At 38.5% G+C, this 27,037-nt stretch overlaps 1 protein-coding gene across 2 annotated transcripts in view; it reads left to right on the top strand.

Moving 5' to 3' along the window:
* The window catches only part of EPHA6 (EPH receptor A6), a gene marked incomplete at both ends in the record, with an annotated part of 367,314 nt that overhangs the window by 334,978 nt on the left and 5,299 nt on the right, over nt 1-27,037 (top strand). For both annotated transcript variants that reach the window (XM_084201421.1, XM_084201420.1), the window contains 2 exons: nt 21,155-21,304; nt 26,434-26,627. In XM_084201421.1, coding sequence (XP_084057547.1) covers nt 21,155-21,304; nt 26,434-26,627 — 344 coding nt within the window. The remainder of the gene's footprint in view (nt 1-21,154; nt 21,305-26,433; nt 26,628-27,037) is intronic.

Genomic DNA, 27,037 nt, shown 5'->3' with positions numbered 1-27,037 from the left:
TTTCCCCTCCTGTACTGTGTGTTGCACTGAGCTGGCTGTGTCAGCTGGACAGCAAGGAGTTATGACCCTGGAAGAGGTGGGAAATTCTCAGCAGTGCTGCTAGATTGTGATGAAATCCTGTTTATTTTTCAGAGTTGGGAATTCCTGTGTGCTAAAGATCTGTCATATGGTTGCACTGTTTTTTAAGGGGTGGAGGGTTTTCTGACTGGTTCCTGAGGAATTACCCTACATTGCATTTGCATGTGACTGGCTAGGCCCCTGTTTCTTAATGACTGTCATCAATTTGAAATTTATCAAATGAGAAAGAAGCATTAAAATTTCAGAGATGCTATCTATGTTCATGTTCCATGAAGATAAATGGTAACACAGAAAACAAATTCTGTTAATTTAGCAAGGACTAGACCCTAACTGATTTTAGCCTGGGATTCTGATATCCAATCTTCAAAACAGAAGTCTGGGGAAAACCAGATTCCTTTTCTTCTTTTACTGAAGAGAGCAAGTGGGGATTTTCTGGGGGCAAATATCAGCATTATGGATATGTTGAGTCACCATGTGGATGTGGTACTTAGGGATGTGTTTTAGTGCTGAACACAGTGGTGGTGAGGTAATGAGTGGACTTGGTGAACTTGGAGGTTTTTTCCAAACTAAATGATTCTATGATTCTGCCTGTTTCTCTGGGTAATATTGCACACCTGGGAGGGTTTAGGATACATTATTGATTGAAGAGTTCACAGATAACAAAGGAGTATCTCTCCATATTGCTCAACTACTATTTGTATAAAGAATCTGCCAAAGGGTAGATCCAGTGAAATATGAAACAGCGGAGTTCCAGCCTAGTATGATTTTTGCTTTTGTGTTTAGATGCAGAATTGATGTTTCATAATCTCTTCTGGGAGATGCAGAATTGATGTTTCATAATCTCTTCTGGGAGAACCTGTGGCCTGATTGCTGTTGTCAAGATTTTGGTATTCACTTCAGCTGGTAGAAGGAAGTAAAAAAAAACAAGCACGTCTCACATGCTGATGAATTTTTCTGCTCACTTTGATACTAATTCTAATATTTCTTCTGTACATGATATCAAAGTTGTTGTAAATGGGATTCTGTAATTACAGAAGGAAGTTTGTGAAGCAAGGTAGACACCTGTGTTAAACTTAATCTACTTTCATATTTCTGTAATAGAAATGTTAACGTGGGAATAACTGACCTAGTTATTCACCTAAATTAATCCCCAGTGAAATCAAGCAGAGGAATTTCCACTGACCATGTAGGAATTTTGATTTGCCCTAAATCAAAAAGATAACTACAGAAAGAAGCTTTTCACTGTTGCCTTTTTGCTTACAAGAATGAAAGCTAGATTATCTTCAGTCATACACAATCACTTGGGAATCTCGTTTGTGTGCTTTCCTTATTGATCAGATTTTCAAAACTTTGCAATGGTAAACTTTTAGTTTCTTTCATTCTTTTTTAGTCTTGCTCTTTGGCAGACTTTCAGGATAGCAGCTTCTTGCCCAGCTGTGAATTCTTCCCTTCTTTATAAGGGGGGGTTGGGAAGGGAGGATGATTCATAGTTTGTGGTTTCTGGTTTCCCTTTAAGCAGAATGTCGCAGGAATATTGCAGCACAGTGCTTCTCTGGCCAAAAAACATGCTAGATTGGTGTGACTCCGATAAATTTAGGTCAGACATCACAGTCTTTGCTCAGTACTCACTCAGGCAAAACTCCTGTTGAGGCCAATGGGAGTTTTGCCTGACTAAGCACTGTGGGATTTTGCCCTTAGTATCTAAAATATTTGATCTGTTCTTTGCGCTTTTGGAAGTGCTCTAGAGGCAAATCTGGTATCTTGTCCTTGACTGCCTCACTGTGGCTGTGTCCTCCTCAGCTTAAAGGCTCACAGATTCTTGTGCCTCCCAATATTAAGCATCTCAGCATCTCTTCATTAACAGAATATTTTAAAAAAACCTAAACTGCAAAACGTCATATTTACAATAGTTAAAGTAATTCCAAAATCTCTGTGCAGTAACTGTGTGTATTAATGCATGAAAAGGAAATTATATTTTTGTATTCCGGACTCCTTGTTCCAGTTTTTTCTGCTTAGAGCCACAGAATTTTGTTTTCAGTTGTGAGGGCTTGGGGGGGGGAAGGGGGGAATTTTTACTCTTAAGAAATCTCATGGCTTTTTGTTGTCTCCTATAAAATATTTCACAGGTTCATATCATTGCCTGTTTCATATGAGCCTTTTGGTTCACAGTTCGAACGTCAGAAATTGATTCAGTGAGGACCAGGGTCAGTTTTGTGGAGTAAAAGATTTGGCAAACTGAGTCATTAAAAAACTCAAATTCACTACTATCTCAAAATAGTTTTGTTTGCAAGTGAGGCATTAGATGGACATGCTTAACTGCCCTCACAAAGAAATGTGTGGCATTTGGATATAAAGAGAGATACATAAACACTTGAACCCACATGGAAGATCTAGTTTTCTTCTTAGTAATGTCACCGTGCTTAATGTTATGATATTTCATTATTTTTCTAAAATTAGCTGAAGTGCATTTTGAGATGAGACTTATCATCCTCCCCCATAACACCACATCACTGACTGTGCTTTCCTTTCCGCCCTAATTTTTATCTGCCTCTATCTTCACTCTCATTGCATTACCTGTTAGTGCTACCTGTGTTTCCTCTTTTCATTGTATCTTGTTTTATATCAGACCCTCTGGAACTATCTCTTTTTTTTTTTCCATCAGGCACTCTGCTTTTCATTTCAATTCCCTCTTGAGGATCCATATCTGAGGGATCCTTTTGAATAAAAATGCAGTCACCCTAATCTTTATTTTTTAAAAAAAGCTCTAGGGTAAATCTCATCATAAATGTGTTGCACATCTCCTTAGAAGCTTGCTTATCCTTACTCAGGCTGAATAACTCCCAAATCTTCAGAACTTCTCCTGAAATGAATACTCCTAAATGTGGATAAGGTGTTATCCAGCAAGAACAATTACCTTGAGCTCTTTCCCCCACTGTAGCTGTCACAGCCTGGACAAAAGAACACTTGGGAAACAACCAGTTGTAGCCTAAGAAAAACATGCTAGAACCATTTCTCCGAAATGAGGAAGCTGGGAACAATTATAAAATATTTGCCTCTCTTTACACAGCTTCCCTTAAATTCATCATTATAGCAGGCAGAGTGAACTCCAATATTAATTTCATTCCCAAATCCTGGAAGTCAACCACCACACTTAGCCATTTCTCTTATTTCAGCCTCTTTAGCAATGTCATGATTATAGATTAATTTATTTTTAAACACAGAGAGGCCTTTCAGGGCTGATACACTCCCAGAATTACAGGAGCAGCACCACTGATTAAATCTGTAGGCAGGCACGCTGTTCATAGTTATTTTTTCCTGGAGAACTGGGATGTCCATCAGCCTGGCCCTGGTTTCATTCTGTGTCAGTGAATAAGCCTTGCACAATCATTGTAGTGTCACTTTTGTATTATGCTTAATGTACTTAAACAGATTTCTCTGAAATGATCACTGAATTTTCACCAAACTATTACTGAAATTGTTGGCTTAGTGAAAGTACCTAACGTGAAGAGACTCTCTTCACCTTTTTCTCTAACAAGCTAGAATAATTAATTCAAGTTGCCAAATCATGTATTCAACATCTTTTAGTAAATGTTCTTGATATAAAGTTTAATTTGGTCTTTGCTCCCTTGGTCTGATTTTTGATATAACCTTCTCAGGAATAGCTCTCTGCCTAATCTTTTCCTAATAAGTATAGTATAGTTCATTACAGGAGTGGAGTAATTCAAATGTGTTTTAAAAGGAAACAGCTCCTGTGCTGGGGCTGTGGTTTACTCAGGATACTATTCAAATGTGCAGATGCTGATTAGGGATGAAAATGTATTCCCAGAAGTTGAGAGAGTCGGTGTGTATCTGTCTTGAGTAACAATGATTCAGTTGTGTTGTTCTAAATTGAAAGAATATATCATATATTGGTCTAGATTTACTCAGTAAACATTTGGAGTTGTTAAAAGGGGAGGAAGTCAATAAAGCACCCTACAAATCATCCAGGGAAGTCAAGGATCACTATTCCAGCATCTCTAATTAACACTGTGTAATTACACACGTTTAATTATTTTATTTAATTTTTATGCTTAACCATGTAGCCTTCTGATTTGCAGAATTTCCAGTTTAATATGTCATGTAAAAAATATTCCTATAGCCAGCTCTTCTGGGTAAGAATAGAAGCCTAGAAGAATAGAAGCCTTACTGTAGGATTATTACAGTCTCCCTTGGCTTTAGGATCAGAGATGGGCATTGAATTACCAAGTTAAAATAGTAATTTTATTCCATGTGCTAATTGAAATAACTCTTGTCTTTCTCTTGTACTTGCACTAGAATAAGCCAGCAGCATTTCTGCTCTTGTTTTTCTAGTGAGTCTGGCCTTGTGCATTTGCCTGTCTGCTTCTCAAGATTTCATCTCTGCCCCTTGTTCCTTTGTGCTGGAGACAGGCTGATGCTGGGTATTGCCTCTGAAACAGGAAGGCATGCTTTGTGCCATATAAATGGATTATTTCTTGTGAGCAATAACTTTCTTGGACTAGGCCCTTTTTTTATGAGAAAGATTGAAAAACTTTCTGGGATTCTTTTAGTCTCTTGATCAAATTCTGTTTTTTTTCATGGTACAGCAATGTCACAATAAAAGGAGGTATAGAAAAAAGGGAGCAAATAGAAAGATACACCTAACAGCTGTGACTAACAAAAGGAATATATTTCATTGTATAGTATTTCTTCTGAAATTTGCTCAGTTTATAGAATAAAAGGGGGGGAAAGCCACATCACAATACACTGTAAATTATTTAATTAAATGAATGCACACTGTGTGTGCAGACTTTTTTTCAGTCTTCTCAAAATGAGAGCTGCCAAAAGTTCATGAAACTGTCATGCTCATAAATTGTTTAGCAGATCTGCTACACTCTTCTTGAAAGAAATATGCTGGGATCCATAGCTTCAGTATTTGTTGAGGTTTTTATATGTGGGTTTTTTTTCTTTCCAATTGCATTTAGAACATTTGGCCTCTGTCAGAAATAGTACCATAAATAACATCTGCTTCTTAGTTAGGAGAGAACAGTGAGGGGGCTTGTACATATTTTTGGCAGCAACTAATTCCACAGAATAGTAATATCCCATTGGTATGTGTAGGTGACAGAATCATCATTTTGACATGCAGAAGATACCAGGTTTCAGGGTTAAATATTTTAATTTCATCAGGGCTTTAAGTCCCTATTGGAAGTTGAGGACAAAAGGTTGGTGACAGGACCCTGAGTCAGCCAGAGCTTTGGGCAAAAAAATGCAGATCTTGCTTGAAGGTTAGGCTTAATCAGGGACTTCATGAATTGTGCCTTCTCATCTCTAGGAAGTTCTTCCTCTCCTCTCTGAGGTTTGGCTGCCAGATCATCACAAACTTCTTGAGGCTCTCTCTTGCCTGTCACATCCTCCTTTCTGTGCCCCTCCCTGAGCAGAGTCAGTGGCAGCCCAAGCAAAGGGGCCTAAGAAGTAGAGCTGGAGGAAACTTGGAGCCTCACCCAGGGCTTTCACCTAAAAACCCAAAGAAGAATGAAAATATCCATCATACAGGATTGCTGCCTTTTTCCTGTTCTAAAAAGGCCTATTATTGCTCCATCTCCTGACTGGATGACTGACATAACAAGTAGCAAAAAGTATTTGTATTAGTCAGCTGTACATGATGGGATGTTCTTTGCTAATCTCTGCAGTAAAATAGAAATATCTAAAGCTCATACAAAATTTTAAGTAAAGATTGATGTGGCATGCCAAAGATTCATCAAAGCAGAGATGACTACCTCAGGCTCTGAAAGTTCTGTCCAGAAGGTCTGTTCCATTAAGAGAAATAGCTATTTCATTGCTAGCTTCAATTTGTGTGCAAATTTAATTACAGCAGACACAGGCTGGGCCCCACAAACTGTTGGCATCTCACTTGTCAGAATGGGTGATTTTATTCTGAGTTATCTTTGTTTGGGAAGCTTCAGCTGCTGCAGTGATCATGGCACTGAAATACAGGTGCTTTTCACAAAAAACCTTAAAGATGTGTCTTAAAAATTCCCCCTCAAGTACAAGTACTTGTTCAAAATACAAATAGAAAATACAGTGAACGTTTTCCAGTGGGCCCATAATTTTTTCATGGGAGATTAGGCTGGGACAGGCCTTTATGAGGAACCTACCTCTCCACACCCAAGATCTTACCCTGCTGCTAGAGAGATGTATATTTTGATAGATTTTTTGATGGTAAAAAAGCTATTTTTCAGAGCTAATATGCACACAACTCTTGCTGCTGGCTGTGCCACACCAGTTTTATGGCTCATGTGAACAGCCCCTCCCAGCTGTTCAGTGTTCCTGCAGGTTTCATTGGCATCACACACTTCTATTTGCAGTTGCTTTGTTGCTGACATCTCCATGGACCAAGCTGTTCATTGCTCATGAGCAATTCCTTCATGTAGGCACATGTGTTGTTTTCTTTATGTCAGAGTCCTTCACCATACCAATTCCCAGTTTTCTGTCTTACTAAGTTTTTACAGGCCAGTGTCTTTCAAGAGCACAACAGAAGTTGGTGAGACCCCGTGAGGATTCTGGGAGGGTTATTCATGCACTTAGGAGCTATCACATTTCTACCCAGCTGCTAAATATAATTGCACAGTTTTTCCTACTTCTACCTGCCTTGTTGTTTGTAAAAAAATATGTATCTTGCCACAACAGGGAAAACAAGAAGCAAATCTTCAAAGAAGGAAGTCTTCTGGGATGAGGCATGAAAATCACATGGATTTTTTTCCCTTTTCCCTAATTTTGCCTCTTTCACTTTTGCTTCCTGCTTTGTGTCAGCTTATCAAAAGTACAGAGTGGGTGAGGGGACTTAGCTGATCTTGCTGCTTACTTATCCAGGGTCACGACAGTGTGGATAAAGCAAACTACCATGTTTATCCTAGAAATGGACCAAATGCTGTGTGTTCATTGGAACATCTGTGAGTTTGGCTCCATGACAAGTCCCAGAGCAACACAAGAAACCCAACGTTTTCCTCCTGCAGCTTAATATTGCTGATGTGTGTTTAATCAAATTAATGGTAAGAGGAATAAGACTTAATAGAAAACACTCACACACAAAAAAAACACCTTAAAACAAATCCAAGCCTAAAATATGAAACTGAATTTCCATTATGAAAGTTAGCATGCAAGCCGAATAACAGAAAAGGAGAAATTAAAAAAATAAAACAGATTTTATGATCTTAGAGGTTGAATGCCATTCTGCTGGTTTTGTAGTGCTTACAAAATCTGAGGTAGCAGATCAACACTGCTGTACTTTGGGACATGCAACACAGTGTTGCACTGAGGAAAAGGTTTGATTTATTATAGTGAGTATGATTCATTATTTAACAGCCTAGAGGTCTATATGTGTTTCTGTGGCTTAATAATTTCAGCAGCATTTCTCCATTGCATGTGGAATATAATGCAGGACTGGTAAGCATTATAAAGATTGTTCCAAGGTGGAATTGTTAGAAGTAATACCTTTTGTTGAGTTGCATAGTTTATCCATTCCTGGTTAGGTGCATATTGAGAATAATTGTGATTTTCCATACCAAATTAGTACTTTGCCTATAACTACTTTATTCTTTAAAATCTGTATGTGGATTTTTTACTGAAGTATACACATTGCAAATGAGAAAGGCGCCCACATAAGCACTCATAGTAGTAGACCATTATTTTGTTCTATTTTTATAAGTAAAAAAATCTATCATAAGTCACATGTGAGATGAAGGCACAGCCCAGGAACACAGCAACTGCATAAGCTAAAACTTTATTTCAGAGATTCTTCTCTTCTACCTTGCTGTTTTAACCATATAAATCATTTACAGCCTGGTTTCAGTAACAATGAGCATCCAGAAATCCAGTTATTGCCAGTGGGAGTTGCAGATATTCAGAATATTTGATGGTCCTTAACTTTTGTCTCTGTTTTTCCCACTGTGAAATGGAGACAGCAGGTTCTTCAGAGGCTTGCCATGAGAGTAGTTAGTTGGGGGCTGTAAAAGATGCTGAGGAGCAAAATGGGTGAGCAGTGTTAATGCACCATTTTCATGTTTAATCATTTCAGCAAAATCACCTCTTGTTTTTGGAAATACACATAAAATATGAAGCGTGAAAAACAGCTCTGCAGATTTGGTTACAGTGCTTGGAAAAATCATTATTGGTCAGCATACCTGAAAAAAAAAATCTTTATAGGCTTTTAGGGAATTGCAAAGACAATTGAGCAACAAAACAAAAACAAGATTGTTTATCTGACTTGAGGTTTTGTATGGTGCATTTGCTGTGATTATCATGAATCTAAAGAAGGCAGTTTCAACACTGAGCTTTTCAACCCTCAAGTGCCAAAATAAACAAAATTATTTAAGCGTACTCATGCTTATTTTTGCTATACATTTTTAATGAAGCAGCAATTGTCTGTATTCCACTGCTGAAAATCTTATACAACTGAAAGATTTTGAAGCACTAAAAAAGATCAAATGTGTAATAAAATGCTATGGCATTAGTCCATGGAAACACTGTATATTGTAAAAAGCAATACACATGAAAAACGATTGTTCATTGCTTTCTTTAACTCTTTTGTGATTGGGGATAGAGGGCATTACTTTGTTGTGGTTGTTTTTTGGTTTTTTTTAATTGAGCTGAGTTATGCCAAAAGTGCAGCCTAATCTGCCTTTCACTGGTTAGAAGAATACATGCCCCAGAGCTGTTGATGCTGTAGTCATGGGGAAGAGTCTCAGAGAGTATTCCAGAAGGCATGGAAGTTTAAGGATAGAGGACTGATCTGTATCAGTTTCCCAGAGCAAATTCTTAAGGCTGTAATTAGTCAGCTCTCTGGTACCTGGAATAAATCAAGTAATGTTCTGGAAGTTGCTGATAAGGAATGGTGGCTTCTTTCCAGTGTTGTTTTTGGTGGTGTTAAATCACTGGACACTGAGTTTACCTGAAGGTTTTTCATGCTGATAGAGCTATTTTATGGGGTGAAAGTATGATCCCCATCCTCTGAAAGATTCAAGTTCTTCCTTCAGTTCTTTCACTGGATTTTTACTGTTTTTTTGGGAATTGCTGAGAATGATCACCAGGCTGCTCCAGGAATTTCTAGTCTACACCAAAAACAGGCAACTGAGGAATGCATTTGTTATAAAAAACACCCTACTTTGCTGTGAGCATGAAAATAAGTATTGTCTTGATTAGCATTCTGGTTTGGTTTCTTTTCAAGTAAAACAGATTTTGAAGATAAGGTTGAACTTTAGCACTTTACACAAAAGACCTTAACAACAAGAAATCAAAACCATGCATTAGTATTTCATAACTTTGTTGATATCAAAACTGTTTGGCTTTAATTTCCTTAAGTATACAAGGTCATAATGCAGAAATCAAGTGGGAGCAAAAGAGTAGGGTGTTAATTATCTAGAGGCTGAGTAGGAAATGTATTTTCCTGAAAGTTCTGCTGATGTTTTTGATTTGCTCTACCTGAAAGAGTTTGCCTTCAGATGCTGCAGGCACAGCTGTGCTAGAGCTTCCTGTTGCAATGCATTTCTTTGTTTGTCCACCACAGATTTGGAAATCCATTTCCTAACTTTATATTCATATATGCATATGTTCATTTCTCAGTATATAAATGTAACTCAGATGTTCAAAAAAGATGAAACTGTCAGTACATATGATTTTGTGGCACAAAAAGATGCTTCCTGCAGAAGTTGCACCCATATATAATGCAAGTTTCCATGTCAGCATGGCTGTCATGCACCTGTGACTCAATGCTGAAAATTATTAAAATGGCTGTCCCTCAGCAAATTTGGGCTTTAAGAAGCTTTGTCATTTGAAAAATCTACCTCTACTAAATTATTGTTTCTAAATTAAAAGTAATGATTAAAAAAACCCTGTACTTGTTTTCCAAGATTCTGAGCTAGGTTGTTTTGTTTTGGTTTTTTTAAGTGAAATAAATTTGCTGGATTTTTTTTTTCAGCTACTTTGATGAAGCTTTGTGGTGAATTTATGAAGGTAATACAAGAGTTCCAACTGCTGAGAGGGTGTCATTATAAAATAAACCACAGCTGGTCTAGCACCAGTGGCAAGTTTGATTTCATAGAATAGTCATAGAATCCCAGAATGGTTTGGGTTGGAAGGGACCTTAAAGACCTTTTAGTTACAATCTCCCCTGCCATGGGCAGGGACACCTTCCACTATCCCAGGTTGTTCCAAGCCCCATCCAACCTGGCCTTGATATCAAAGTATTACTTCATCAAAATGTTTCCTTCTGATGTTGTCTTACTGTAATATGTCATGGAAGTGACATATGATAAAGTAAAATATCCCCTGAGCAAGGTACAGGAATGATAAATTATGTTAATATGTTATTCCCATTCAGATGATGATTTAGTATGATGCACTGTCAGAAAAACTCAAAGTCATCTGGGGATTACAAGGTGTAAATCCAATTGACTTATGGAACAAAAGGTATTCCAGTGCCACAAATCACAAACAGCCTAAATTAAAGTATGTCAAGATACAGGAAAAAAGTACAAAAGTCTAGGAAGTGCAATACTAAGGAGTGTGATTGTTGTAAAGGCCATAAGCAGATCCTCATTGTCTGTAAGCCAACATTACACCACTATATAAACACCAGTATATGAAACTGGCCTTGCCACTGGTATGACTGGAGCTGCCATCAGGCTCATCAGTCAGGGCTGTGCTCTGGTGAGCTGCAGATGAGTGTGACATAGACACCAGCTTGATGTTCAGTGCCCTTTGCTCAGGCAGCTGGCAGAGATCTGGGTGAATGTGGGTATCTGCAGGAAGGCTTGGCCACATTCCTGTGCCAAGCCATTCATCATCCAGCAGATGGTTATCCTATTATTCAACAATTTGCATTCTGCCACACTGCAGTGATCTATGGACACTGCCACTGTGTCACTACACCAAATAGAAACATCAGAGAAGCTTTGTTGTGAAGCAGCCCTTGCTTGGACTGAAAACTTCTCTTGTACGTTCATTTCTTTGGCATTTTTTTGGCAATACATTTCATCTGTGTTTGTGCAGTTAGTGTCTGACAACACCGTGTTGCACCTTCTGCTGGACTCCATGACCCTTGTATGTCTCTTGCTACTCAGAAAAAATCTGTGAATATGTGGGATACCTTCCAGGGTCAGAGGAGAGGGAAAATCTTATTTCATTTATTTATATTAATAAAGCCTTGTATCCCAGTGCTCCATTACAGACATCAGCTGCATCTTCATGCCACGGTTACCCTGGTTCTCAGGCTGCCTTCTGCAACCTCTATAGCACAGCTTCTGATCTTCTGAGAATCTCCCCAGACAAGTTCACAATACCTCCAGCTTCAGTTCTTCCACTTCCCTGCTAAAGTTTAGATCCCTCCCATGCTCCTGTGGCCTCACACAATATCAAATTACTCATAAGCCTTTCACATCCCTATACCTGCCTCCCCAGTAGCCCAAATATTTAGCAGCTGGGCAACTTGTGTTGTGCCTGAAATTGTGCAACCTGATGGGCCACGGAGCTGCTGCCTGGCCCAGAAGTACAGCAGCATCTTGAGGTCTTCCAGCAGGAGAAGTACAGGATCTCTCTGCTTTGCTTGGTACTGGTTTTCATTAAACACAGGGGAAACAGGCAAGGAACCAGCTGTGTATTTATAGAGGCCCAATGGTCCCTGAGATCTCTGCAGAGAACTGGCAGACAGACACAAGACAGTGGGAGAACTGCATTTCCTAAAGTGACAGCTAGTGAGCAGGTGGCAGTGCCAAAAGGGACACTAGAGACCACGAGGAGGGGATTGGACCTAGCCTTGGATGTCTTTCCCATGCTGCCTTCCTACCAGCCATGCTTTTTAAATTCCCAGTGGATCTGAGCCCAGCCTGGGCTTGGCTGGCAGACAGATGTGCTGGGGTACAGCTGGGGCTCATGCACTTATTTTCTTTGGAAAACCAGCAGGGTGGCACTGGGAGCATTTTGGCCTGTTGTGGGGAATATGGCTGTTACCATGCTCTCCTCTGCTGAGCCTCACAGCCCACCCTGCCTTGGCAAAGCCTTCCTTGTCTTCGTCCCTTTGTCCCCAGATGGGAAAGCAGGACACAGTGCTCAGTGTTTGAGACATCCCTGGTCCCTGTCATGCTTCTTAATCCGTGGCCCTGGACTCAGCTGCTTCTCCTTCATCAGCAGCTGTTCTCCCATCTCCCCTTCAATATATATATAAAGCATACTTTTATGCAGCATGGGATGATTTAGACATGAAACTTGCATGATATCCCGCAGTCTGGGAATACTTTTATTCCTTTTTTTTCTCCTAAGTGCAATTATTTATTGCTGATGAAAGATATGTTACTAAAATCTTTACAAGATAGTGTTGTGTCTCTATGGAGCAAGCATAAGACTTCCACGTGCTCATCCAGGAGTCAGCCCCCACTATCAGGGCAATACTTTTACAGACTCTTCTCCTTAGTATGCAGTGCTTTCTCCTTTGCTAAAACTTACTAAGAGTAGAATTGATTATTTCCTTTTGTCAAAAGGTTTGGTCACAAAAGATATCCATGAACATGGTAGAGACACAGGAATGTAGTCATAGAATCAACAACAAAAAATGACTTGTGATGCTTCAGATACCCATCTACAATTACACTCTTTCCCATCAAAGAACACCTCACTTCAGATGACTTCCCTTAAAATTAACTTTTAAATTTTTTTTAAATTTTCTTTTCCCACAAAATGCTGTTGACATGTGCATCCTTGACTGTTTTCCAGTGACACTGTTAACCATGTGCTTATACTTCACCTGCAAACAAACTGAGATGATGGGAAGAGAGTAATGGCCTAACTGAGACGGCTGCAATGCTTGTGAGCACCAAAGCATGACTCCAAAAGGCAAACAAGCAGGAGATTCCAAGGAGGAATTCCAGATTCTCTGAAATAAGTGCACATGCTGTGCACACAATGCATTCTCAGTTCAGGTTATTGAGCTTTCAGCAGTCTGTGGCTCCAAGACTTCTTTAAATCAGAGGCAGGTTTTGTGTGTAATACCCTTCACAAATATTTCTCCTGTAAGTTGACCTAGTAGCTTTTGGAAAGGTTTGAATTTTTAGAGTCTGTGACATCCTGTAGCAATGTGTTTTTTAAAAAAAATTGTTTTGTTAATGTTTTTAATCTGCTGCTTGCCACTTATGTTTGATGTACTTTGGGTCTATTCTCTCCATCTCTCATCTGATCCATTATATTCAGGGTTTTATAGACCATTCTTACTTTCCTTATTCTGTACCTTTGATAACCTATTCTGTCTGTTAGTTTCAATGCGTCCTTTTGGAATGAGGGATCAAGACTGTGATCAGTAAGCAATATGCAGGACTATCCTAGGTTTCAGCAGTGCTGTGCTTCCTCCTTTTCCTGATTATTTTTACAATTTCATTCTATTTTCCCCTTTGCTCTGCTTTTAAAGAGGGGGTTGATATTGTTATAGAGCCAAGTCTGTGCTGTAACTACAAGATCTGTCTTGTGACAGCTTAGTACAGTTGTGTTATTTGTTATGTAAAGTCAGGAGCATTTTAATCTGTGTGCATCACTATAACACTGAATTTTATGACATTTTATCAGTTTTCAATTCAGTATCATAAGGTTCTTCAGCAAATTTTTTTGGTAAATTCTCATCATCTTTACTGCTATGAATACCTTTAGATTTCTAGTACAATTTTAGATGTTCCCTGTTCAGCCTGTATTATAGATTCTACAGACACTGCCAGCAGAACATGAGCATTGATCTCTGGGGGATGCCACTCTAAAAACTGACCTTTTCTTCCTGACTGTTTGTTTCCCATCTTTTGACCAGCTACTTATCCATGAATTGACTGAAACTTAAATAACCAGCCAACTCCTTCAGGATAAAATGAGAAGTGACCTCACAAAAATGTGAGCAGAAAATGTAATCCATCAGTTACTAAGCTATTAATTCTCCTCTGCACTTCTTGATGCAGCTGGGATGAGAACTAAAGCAGTGATACTTGCAGAGTAGCTCAGCCTCATAATAATTCTGATCATCATCCATGTGCGGCACTGCAAGTCTCAGAAGAGAAGCTTAATTTTCGTGGTGTTTCCAACTTGTTTCTGGAATAAATTTTGAAGAAGCCCTATGTAAATAAAATCTCATGTACCCCAGAGCAAGCTGTATGTTAATTCAGTATCTAGGTTCCTACATTCTCTCTAGAACAGCATCCCAAATAATAGAATATTAAAATGTTTACTTGAGGCAGTACTATAGCTTATATAGTGTTAATTTTACATTTAGATCCATTTCAGTTTGTTCTCACTTTCCGAGCTCTCGGATGCTTCTGAGTTTTTATTGGCCACTTCAAATTGTGTGGTATAGATGGAATTGTGGCAGGGTTCAGGGGCAGGGCAGAGGAATTATTTATCTGGGCATTATGACAGTGCAGAGAGAGGCCACTTGATTCCTGAAACTTGGGAAGTGTTTGCTGTGCATGTCAGCTCAATACGAGTTTGGAAATCACTAGCTGTGAAATCGTTAATGATGGATAATAACATCCAGTGTTCAGGCAGTGCATGTAACAGTTTATTTCTGATCCAATAATAAATACTTCATGAAGCCCTGGGCAAGGCAGGGGCATAATTTCAGAGAGGAGCCTTCCTTAATGCTTTTAAAAAAAGATAGTGCCTGGTAAGTTCTTTTTTGTTTTCAACTTAAATTACTGGAGTTTAGAGAAATATTTGTGTTTGGTAACTCAGTTCTGCTGGAAGAATGGACCACGTAGCAAATTCCTTTGTTGCAGAGTTGTGCAACGTAAGGCATCCTTCAAATAAGCATCTCAGAACAAAAAAAAAAGTCCTTTTCACCTTATCCATTGACTTTGGTAGGACTCCTTGTGTAAGCAAAGTGGATGGGCTAGATGTGCAGATTGAAGGACTCTGGAGGAGTAACTCTCAAGAAATTGGTTACGGCTGTAATGTGAGCTGTGCTGACACAGCTGGCAGATAGCTTGAAATTGATGCTCTTGAAAAGAGATAGATCTTTGCCAGAAATATTAGTTTCAAGGAAAAATGATATTTTTTCCTGTCATTATTGTCAAATAGCGCTGTAGTTTCTGAACTGGGTTTGGTAGAGATACATGCTCCCGATATTTAATTTCAGAAGAGGAAAGTGTTTCTCTTTGATCAAGAGCCAAGTACACAATACTGTAAAATACATTCTTAATCCCAAAGAAATGTGAAGTCCCACTCCCTGAAACAGTATGAGACTCCCTGGCCCCTCCAGTCTCATCATTACCTTTCAAAAGAGCAGTCTCAAAGAGGTTTTACAAAATAATTGTGTTTATTTGTCTTTGTACACTTGACTGGTTTTCACCAGGGCTCTGAGGATGCCACCAGAACTCACTAGCCTGCCTGATCTGGAATTAATTTTCAAACCTAACAAATATTTTAAAATTAATATTTCTGGCAAAAAAATCTATCTATTTTCACTGAGCACCTTGTAGATAAAGGGATCCTGTCTGACAAGAAAATATGTATAATCCAGGTAGTTACACAGACAAGAGGCAATGGTATCAACCACTTCTATTTGGGAGTTCTTTGTCACTGTATAAAGTTCCTTAAACTGCTCTGTCAAGAAAAAAAGAAGGCAGGATAGATGTAAATGGTCAAAAATAATCTCTATTGTTTCACTTATGTGGATTTTGAGGGTCAGAACTATGTATTTTTCTTAGCCTTCTTACTATCTCTCAGCCCAAGGTAGGATCAGTGCCTCAGAGCAGGCAAGGGGCTGCTGAAGGGCTTTGTTTCAAAGGAAATAAATGCTGCTGCCACTCCTAATGAGAATCTCCACTGTATCAGAGAGTGTTTCTGATTTCATAGTTCTTTGAATTTTAGCAAAGTCAGAGCTAAAAGGTGACAGGGTAGGATATATCTGCCTTGCTGGAGGTTTGCATATGTGTGCAGCACTACTCAGTTCATCCATCTCATGGCCTTCAGGAAGACAAAATTATAGGATGGTGTGGAGTATTTTGGAGAAGCACCCTGATTCACCTCTGCTGGTTAATGTGAAGTATTTCTGATGATCTCTGGACAGGCATTCTATCTTGTCTGCTGTAATTCTGCCAGTATCTCAGTGCTGATTCCTTCCATCTATCAAGAGCTTTCCCTCTTTTGGAAGACACAAATAGATGTGCAGTGTAGGGGTTAACAGCCACTAAAATTAACATACTCTCAAAACCATAAATATCTTGTTCTGAAAATTTGAATAGCTAACTTAGGGGGGGAAAATCAAGTTCCACATATTTAACTTCAGCATTGTTAATCAGGACATTTGAAAGAAAATTAATACTTTCCCAGAGATAAAAAGCAAATTCAGTATTTTTGAAAATCAGGGGGGTTTATTCATTTCAGTTCTGAGTGAAATGAGACTGGTAGAACTAACTGGAGTTGGCATAATGAGCACAAATTCTGAAATGCTTTTGCAGAGCAGTTTTGTTATCTTGCCATGTAGTTTCTCTGGTATTTCAATAGACACTTTTCAAAAGGCACAACAGAAGACTGTTGATAGTACTGAATAGTTCTAAATTATGATTTGAGGATGTTAAATTCTGACTACTTGTAGCATCGCACATGAAAAATTTGAGCATCAAATAAAAGCATCACTCTAGTGAAGTGGCAGAAGGTCTTTGTACAGAATGATGAATTATGTCCAATATTTAAAACTAGTCTCTTTCATTACTTGTGTCTCTCTTCCCTCTGAGGCTCTTTTTTCCCCCCTGTTTCTGTCATTGAGGTAAAGACAGGTACTCTGCTTGTGTCTTGGAAAGTGATTGCACGATTCAGTGGCACTGCACATGAAGGAGCAGTAACTGACAGATGCACAGGAATTCCTGTGCCAGGTCAGACTAATGGTGCACATAGTTCAGCACCTTTTCTCCCAGAATCACACAGTTCTAGATGCCTGTTCATCTGGATCTGATGGGTTTGCACCTCTGCATTTAGGAGACCTGCAGCCAGTGCTGTGACAGTCCCTCTGAAGTGTCTGTCATTCCAGGAAAATACAGAAGGGGCTTTTCCACAGAAACAGGCATTTTTCACACCTCTGGGGCACAGTCAGCCTAGAGCACTCACTGGGTTTGCTGCTGGCTGCTCACACACCTTGCCTTTAGTTTTTCACCTCAGGCTCTCAGTTACCACTCCTCACTTTAATTAGCTACCAGGGCATGCCAGAAGTTCTGGGCATCTAAAAGGCTTCCTCCTTTATTTCTTCACATCACTCATTTTGAGTTTGCTGATGCATCCCCACCTTTTTTTGGTAGAATCATGGGCTGTACCTGCCAGCTACATTGTTCTGCTGGAGTTTGGAAATATGGTTCGATTTTAATTAAAGGAACTGTTGATGTGTCCTGCTTTTAAAGAGATGTCTAACATGTAGAATAGGAAAAAAAAAATCATTCTGGAGAAAGCAAAATGCAGCTGTGGCCACACAAGACATCATAAGCACTTTTTGGTGGTGTGAGCTCAGAAATGGCACTTGGTGAAGACTGTCTCTCTCTCATGCATGGCCTGAGGTAAAGATGAGGTGTTTTGCTCTATGGAGTTCCAGACCTGCCTTTATTTAAAGGCAAACTGTGCTGTTGTCAGTTCTGCAGGGAAAGCCAGCGGGTGTGTCGGTGTGGCTGAGGGGGTAAATTTCATTTCAAGGGCTCATCTCTGAACAGTTCTACAAGCTAAGCAATGTGAACCTAATATTATAACTCCAAGGGGACTCTTATGCTGTGTGGTAAAATTGCTTATTAAATTACAATCACAAAAAAAATGAGGAGATAGTCACTGTTCAGCTGGCAGCATACAGGGAAAAAAAGGCTGAATTCTAATTATTTGAACAGTGGAGTTAGTGTTATTTCACTGTGTGGAAACAAAATTAGGTTATCACTGATATCATTATTAATGTATGAGATGAAACAGAAAAACAATTTGTTTCCTAACACCCATTCTGCCCCTCCTCCCCACCCTCTCCCCCAAAAAGAAAAAAAAAGAGAAAATAACCTAAAAGCAAAAAGGGCTTTCTAACACAGGCAGCTCTGAGAGATCCCATTGCTATAGCAGCAAAATGTAGATGATTTATAAATTATCTTAATTTGAAGGTGAGGCATTGTACAAACAGTATTACATTTATTATTTCCCCAGTTAGATTAAAATATAAAAAGGCATATCCAATATCAGTAACACTGTTTATTACTCTAATCAGGAACAGGAAATATATTTTCAGCCACTCTAAATCTTTGGTGTTCTTTTATTATGCATGAGCAGCTATTACTACTGTTCAGTCATACATGTTCCTTAAGGTACTCATTGCAATCTCCACCTTTTGAATGGCTTTCAAATAAATAAAACAACTTTTTGCATAAAAATATATTCTGCAACCATAATTAAGTATTGAAATTCACATTTTCTTGAATAAAACTCTTTCATACATGAGATTAATCCATTGTAAAAATTTTACAGGCTTTTAGAGCCAGCACAAAAGTGTTTTATTTTACATTAAAACTCTGAACACATCTTATGCCCTTGAATGTGAACTGCCTTGAATTTTGTTAAGATTCTGTTCTTCATTCTCATTTTCACACTCAATGAGCCGCTACTGTTTCAGTCCAAAAGGGATCAGTCAGTGAAGCTGTGTCATGAAAGTAGTTATAGAGTCTGATAAGATTCTTTAAAACTCATTTTTGTTTAGCCAGGAGTCACAAATCTAGCTGCAAACACTGCTCAAGATATGCCCTCTCTTTTGAGTATCATTTGAGAATACAAAATCAGATTTAAGAACAGGATGCAGTGTAAAGATAGTTTTCCTGTTATGTTATCCATACTATGTTAATATATACTTTAAAATCAAAATCTATAAATATCCAAATGCCTTTGATTCATGTGTATAATTTCGTCTTTTATCTACAACTAGATATTTAATTAGTAACATTAAAATTTCATTAAAATTAAACAAAAATAAATTATTAATAAAACTCTCCAAAACAGGAATTTTTCTGAGGATGGAATCACATAAGTTTGGTGATAAAGATTTTATAAGTAAAGAACTAAACCAAATCCAGTAGAAGGGACAAGGCCCATAACTCTGAGGTGTGAAGAGATATGTTTGGAATATCTTTTACAGTTAGACCCTAAAACTCTCAGTTTCTCAGATGCATCCTTTTGGTTTGTGTAAAAGGTGCACACTTGTGGCATTGAATAGCTGATGTTTCTACTACCTCAGGGAGCCTGGCCTTGCATATTCCATGAAAAGACCACTGAAACCATACTGGGCAATCAAATCCAATTTCTTTAGGAGGTATAAATAAATATTTCCTGGAGAAGAGACAAGAAATCAGCCTGGCCTTTCCTTGGAGAATTTCCTGTTACAACTCTCTTTTTTCCCCCTGTTTCTTCATTCACATTCCCAATAAGTATTTTTAATTGCTTCTGAAGTGGAACAGGTGTACCAGGACGGGACCAAGAGCATCACACTCTGCAGTGCTGGTGAGGGCAGCAGGTGAGGCACAAAGTCTTTGCATTTCTGATGTGTCAGATGAGTGATCTGACCAGCAGGATAATAGATAAATAAAAGGCAGATAGTGGAGGTACTTGGGGAAAAATACAAAAAATACCTTATTAGTGCTTAAATTAGTAAGTGATTTACCACATGTGAGGAAGCAGAAGCTTTGAAAAAGCAGCTGCAAAAAATGTAAAAATGTCCAAAGGACATCTTGGACACTGTCATAGAACATAAATGTTAACCGTGCATTTTCCATCAGCAAGGAGAGCGTGGCTGAGTGGCATATCCCCACAGACACAGAGCCTGGATTTGGAACAATTTATTGGTAGAACAAACAGCTTCTCAGCCGGCCAAAGTCAGGCCTCAACAAGTCTCAGATAATTTTTCATACATTCAAAGCAAATTAGTAGAGATTTACATACTCGTTTTTAACTGTGGCCTCTCTTCATTGCCAAATGGATGTTCTAGTTCATTTCCTCTTTTGTTTCAGTCAGAAATACAATTAAACACTGAGCAGAATCTATTACTGCTTGTTAAAAGCAACTACTGCTGAGTGAGCTCAGCTCTACTGACTGCCTCCTTCTACCATCTAGTGGCACTTTGACTATACTGCTTTTCTATCTCCAAAGGGTTCAGTGAGAATGATAATAAATGTATACTCTTGAAAAGAAAAAATACACTTTTGAAATGAGTAATGTACCTGGAGAGGAAATACCTTTTTTTTTTCTGAGATGGAAAAATAGTTTTCACACAGAAACTATTTATGAGAGAATAGAAAGGATTCAGTGGTGTAAAGTACTTATGTCAGAGAAAAATTCTGCATCCTGTGGTCTTGTAAACAGTAAGTTAGGTTTGTTGATTGATTTCTTTCCTTTTTTTTTTTTTTTTTTTTTTTTTTTTTTTTTTTTTTTTTTTTTTTTTTTTGGTGGGAGAGCTTGGATTTTAAATTGCAGGCTGCAGAATGGCCTGGTGAATATCCTAAGGAAATGCCTATTTAGAAGCATACTTGGTTTGTTTTCTACCGGGATGTTTAAAGGGCACAACAAAAAGTAAAATATATCATCAAATTGAAGGCGTATAGAACACGTATAGTTTCTTTCCTGATTATACAATTTTATTAAGAGCTTTCAGTGTTCTGTTTCGCAATAGATGTTTCTCTTTCATTCAGGGAGAAAGCTTAAATGTCAATGAACTAGGAATTTAAGGCTTGGGATGTTTTCAATCAAAATGCATGTTCTGGTTATTTATATGACTAAACAAACATTAATAATCTCAAATGCTTTCTGCTCTTTGAACTGAGTTGTTTTCACAGAGTGCAGGTATTGGTGAATTAGACTACATATGAAATAATTTTTTTTTCAAATTCCATAAAAAAGGCTTATTTCTTCCTTTCCACTTGCAGCGAATTGACACGGCGAACTGATGGAAGTCAGAATGTAGAATATCAGAATCCGGGGGGGGTTTTTTATCTTTTCTTTTAAAACATGTGTTATTCTGTATCCTAATCACCTTGACAAGTTTTCAACCTGTTTCCAGGGTGGAAAGATCCCCATCAGGTGGACTGCTCCAGAAGCCATCGCTTACCGCAAGTTCTCCTCTGCCAGTGACGCCTGGAGCTACGGAATTGTCATGTGGGAGGTGATGTCCTATGGAGAGAGGCCCTACTGGGAGATGTCCAACCAGGATGTGAGTGATGCCCAGGATTCATCTGCATCTTTTTCAAATGTGCTTTAAAAGTTATTGCCACTCCCTGCCCTGCTTTGCTGTCTTGTTCTCTTTCTAGGCTGGAATCTCAATTTTAAAAAAGAACAAATTTTCTTCTAGTATAACTGAAAGCTTGTTCTACAAAAGAAAATATGGGAAAGGGGAAATGATAAAGTTTTTTTTTCTCTACCACAATTTAAGTTTTCACAAATTCTCTTGTTTGATGGATCCCTGTGACAGCTCAAACTGGTACACTGAGTCTTCACACCAGCCATCAAGCTCTGTGTCAAAATGTGGTATATCAGCCAAGCCACCTTAACCTCTCTTATCTATGTGCCTGGAATATTCCTGCATTGGTTCTGAAGAATTGACAAGACATTCCCAGATGGCTGTTTTTACATTGTTGCTAAGTTATTCAGCTGTTCAAGTCTGGTTGCTTGTTAAGGCTGATCGGTCATTTGGGGATAAGGATCTGAGAGAGATTTTAATTTTAAAAAATAATTTCACTGTTTGAGGAAGAAAAGGAAAGAGGCAACCAAACCTGTCAGAAACAAAAAAAAAAAAAAGACTACCACAAACCTCTCCATTTAGAATATATTAGATAATCAGCTACAGCATGAAGATAGCTACATTTAATTACTCCTACATCCAAAATAAAAATATCTGTTAATACAAAATGATGCTGCAGGCCCTAGTGGTGCCAGTTGCTGGGGGCTTTCCCTGCAGTTCAGCAGCTCCCAGCACAAAGGACTCCTTTTTTCCTACCCAAAGGATTTCAGTGCCAGAATGTGAGCAGTGAGCATCTGTGACCTTCTACATCCATTTAGTCACTTCAAGTGTCATTGGGAAATTTTGAGTTATTAGACATAATGTAAAGTTTATTTTACTGGATATTGGGACCACTCTTTTAGTACAGTAAATTTCCCTGAATTCACATGGGCTTATTTTGCAGAAATAATAGGACTTTCAAAGGTCAGTGCTACTGTACAGATGGCAGGGAAAACAACAGAGAGGGATGTGCACTAAACAGATTCATAAAAGACACAGGATGCAAACAACAGTTAATAAAGTCTTATATGGGTATAGTCAGAGGTTCTGCTACATCAGAATGTCTGCTGACATTATCATTAAGACATTACTGAGTTTTGATCATAATAAAGTCCTTGTCAAGATAGCAATCAAAATATTTCTTGAATTGGGTGAATTTTGGTAGATCACCAAAAGTTTTTCCAAGTATAAACTCTGCAGAACCAGGTCTGGTTTGGGATTTTTTTTCTCATTCCATTACCAATTGCTTTTCTAATGATACAGTATAGCTTTGGAAAATGAACTCACTTCTTTTTTAGACCATGGCTAAGCAAGTGATGAACACAGCTGATGAGAAAAGCTTTAAACTGGTACGTGCCACCTAAATAAGCCCAGTCTGGTGTTCAGAGTCTACAGCTGCTCACAGGTATCCGGAATGACTCAACATCTCTGCAAATCCCGCATCCTCTATTTATATTCCCCAGCAAGGATTTGGAAGCTCAACTTTAGGAAACCGAGTTGCAAAATGGTTCTCACAAAATTAATGCAGAGGCTTAAAAATGTTGCTAAGTTTGAGAATTGCTCTTGTTTAAGTAAATAACCATTTTATTATTGTAGTAAGTCACTTACAAACTGTGTCAGTGCTGATTAATGCGCTTCTTAGATGTGTGGCAGGCACCAGAGGTGTCCATTAATTAGGGCAGCTGCACAGTCTGTCGTGTCTTATTGCTTAATTAATAAACATTAGCCAAGATATTGAACTTTCCAAGGAAACTAGTGTACTGATGAACAGATTGTGCTAAGAGTCTGGCTTGCTAATGCTTATGTGAGGGAAGGAAGATTTATATTCCATGCATTTGGTTTGTAGAACAGCTGTGAGTGAAGTCTACTGGGACACCTGTTAGAGGCCACCATATAAATTAATGCATGTTACAGAGCTGCAGTATTCAAAAAGAAGGAAAGAAATGAAAAGAATATTTAATGGGTTGTAATTGGCATGCAAGGAAACTACTGTAGCAAACAGAATAAAACTACTTACACTCCTGAAAGTTTCTTGTAATACTTAAAAAAAACCAACTTATCCTAATATAGCTCTTTCAACTCACAGATATCAAAACACTTGGCAGGTGCCTGGGATTGGCTCTGTACCATGAGGCAGCAGCAGCTGCCTCTCCCTCCTGGTAGATTTTTCAGATGTCAGGAGGACACAGGGACAATGTCCCTCTGGACTCTCTTCTGTCTCAGTCTCATTAAAAAAGCTGTCAGTTAACTTTTGAAAGCAAGAATCCTTGTTACTATTAATATTGAAACTATCAGGAAGATTACAGCTTTATTTTCAGATGGCATTTTTGCCAGTTGCCAATTATTTTGAAATTGCACATGTATAAATTTTGTGTAGAAGCCCATAAAATACTGCTCAGACAATTATAACCAATATGTAATATTAACTCTTAATATTCAAACTTCACAGCTATGTCTAACATCAAACAAGCTGTTGCTTTGCCCTTCCTGTAGATGCAGATTTCATGATTAGTGTGGTGTTTTGTCAGCCTTAAACTGGCAAGGGGAAAAGGCATTTGGGAGGAGTTAACATGTAAATTCTTTACATGTTTTATAATATACAATTTTTATATTACTAAGAAAAACTTAATACTTCTTCCCTTTTAGGTACATGGATATCTGATTTCTCTGAACAGAGAGAGATAGGTGCTATGTGCATGGTAGAGCAAGAGCTAAAATAAATATATAAATAAATAACAAACTAAAATGCTCTAATTCTTCCTTTGAAACTTGATTCCCATTGCAGTATTAGACACTTATCACATCTTTACTCTGGCTTCTTAGAATCTAAAAATAATACTTGCCTCACAAGGGATACTAATGAGGCAATATTTCCAGTTTATTTTTCAAATGTGCTGGTATTAATAAGGAATTATAATTATCCCAGTATCAGCTGGCATTTCTCTTCATACTGAAATGTTCCTTTTGAACAAGAGAGGAAACAAAATGCACTGTGACTTCATTTTCAGAGATGTGTTAAAATAAAGTGTGGCAGAGAAAATATATCTGGAAAATTATGATTGCTTTTGGGTTTTTCCTGAATAAATTACTTCAGCAAAACCTCATCAGCCTTCTATTGTTGTGTTGAGAAAATGCTATATATCTCTGAAAAGTAGAGCAGCTTTCCTGTTGCCTTAAAAACAAAATACATTTCATAAATTCCACATTTGCAACAGGCAGAGTTTTAATGTAAAAAATTTCAATATCTGCATTTCTGGGCTGCTAAGGATGGCCAGTAAGCTCTGCCCCTCCCTGTCGGGAGTGTTTTATGAACCCACTTCTGACAAACTGCTTGAGATATATTAGTAATAAATGAAAAAACAAATGTGAATAAAATTCAATGCACATGGTTGAGTTTCGCCCATCTTGAGTCCATGGGGGCATTTTTATCACTGGGAGGCAAGGTTTGAAGGAAATATTTCCCTGGCATTGGGATGGTGGCGTTTTTCCTGTAACAGCAGCAAGGACACTACAGGACCAGGTCTCCTGTGTTTATAAAACAGACAAGGAGCTGTGAGCACCGACAAAAGGCTCATTCCATTTCCTGCCGTGCAATCAAGGGGAGTTCAGGTCCTAATGTGGCCTACTTACTCTTATTTTATTTACATAATGCTTGCAGTATAAGCATTAGGCATTGCTGAGCAGTGCCAGCATTAATTCAGAATTCAAATAGAGAACAGGGATATATTCCAGGATAATAAGATTGAATATATTGAAGCCAGAGCTGGTGCTGTAAAACATTGATTTGCTGCAAACAGTTTAATGTAACCCATTCCAGCTGCATTAATATGTTTGCAGCATGTACATACATCTGTGTGAAAATGATTAATGTCTCCTTGCAGCTCAGGGGGTATCAGTGCAGCAGGTATGCTCCTCCTAAATGCACTGTGTGGTTATAAATATTGTGTGCAATCATTTGTACATTAGCAAACATTTAGCATTGGCTGAATGTTTATGTGGGAGGGTTATGCATGTGTGGTAAGGCTGGTCTTTTTCCTAGCTTCGTTTTTGATCAGCCACTGAGTAGCTTTGCATTCCTTTTTGCACAAAAAAGAATCCTGACTGTGTAATTTGTAACATCATCCCCACTGCTACCACCACTCACTGCAGAACCTCCTGACCTTTTTAAATCAAGCCTTACATAGGATGAATCCATGTAAGCTGTTATGAATCCATGAAGCTTCCCATGTAACTTAGCTAGCTTTTGTAACTCCTATCAAGCCAGGCTGCGACTCTTCTTTTCAATGTTTTTTGCTACCCGTGTTACTGAAAATAAGCTTTCCTTTGACTTGGATCAACATGTGATTTATATGATTTTCTTACATGATTTACCTGTGGCAGCAGATCTGCTTCTTTCTGAATCTTTACCAAACACATTTTATGTACCTGCTGGTCTGACTGAAGGTCTCACTCCCTTTAGGGTAATACCATAATTTCATTAACTTTTGTTTAGTCACAAACATCTCAGACATCCAGGCTTCGAAGGGAGACTGTACAAAATAACATTGCTGTAACTTGGTGTGGGGCACATTGTCAGAATTAATCATACTCTAAAGATCAGCCAAAAAATGTGAATACCAAGTAAATTATCAGGTGCCACAATGTGTATTTTGGTGCTTGATTGTATTGGATTATTGCTACACACAAACACTGTGTCAAAATGCAAATATTAGAGCACGGTGGGATGCAGTGGCCACACCAGGTAGGTTTGTGGTCCCCTGAAGTGGAAAATGATGGTGGTATTGCTGAATTCTTTATTCCCCTCCTGCTTGCTTAGCTGTTTGAAGGGGATGACCAGTGACCCTAAAAAAGTTCCTACTGTGTTTCATATGCCTACAAAATATTTCCTGTCTCCTCTGGTCACACCCCTGCCAGTCCTGATTCCCCAGGTGAAGCCCCAGCAATGCATAAAGTGATGGTGGCTGTGCCATGGATAATTTATCATCCCTGGTTTCTAATTATCAGTGTCACACTGTCTTTTCAGCATTTAATGCCTGGTAACCATACAGTATGTATTTCTGTAGGTTATACTGTCCATTGAAGAGGGCTACAGGCTTCCAGCTCCCATGGGCTGCCCAGCTTCTCTTCACCAGCTCATGCTTCACTGCTGGCAGAAGGAGAGGAACCACCGTCCCAAATTCAGTGACATTGTCAGCTTCCTGGACAAGCTGATCCGCAACCCCAGCACCCTTCACACCCTAGTGGAGGATGTCCTTGTGTAAGACTCTTTTTGATACATTCTGTTTTTTCATAACACATAGTGGCTATCATTCTGGGTTTAAGGCATTAAGTAGGGGTGGAAGAACCACAAAGTTCTGAGTTCATAAAGTCATGCAGGTTCAAATAATTTTAAGCCCCTTTTAAGGTTTGCTTCATTGTTAATACACTGTTGTACAAGGAGGTTTTTTTTCTCAAGCCATACAGATTATATTAGGCTTTTTTATTATTATTTTTGTCTGAGTTCTGTTTGTGCACTATCTATCCTTAATCTTTGTGAATCTCTTTGTTCTTTTTGTGTGTGTGTGCATTTTTCCTATGTGCTTGTTTTCTCTTTGTAATTTTTTTTCTCCATTCAGCAGCCTGTCTCTCCATCTGACAGTGCTCAAGCAATTTGTGAACTGCCTTGGA

Source organism: Fringilla coelebs (assembly GCF_963513975.1).
Source record: "Fringilla coelebs genome assembly, chromosome: 2".
In the NCBI taxonomy this organism is placed as follows: domain Eukaryota; kingdom Metazoa; phylum Chordata; class Aves; order Passeriformes; family Fringillidae; genus Fringilla; species Fringilla coelebs.
The sequence above is the reverse complement of the archived record's forward strand: the minus strand, read 5'-3'. Positions and strand labels throughout refer to the sequence as shown.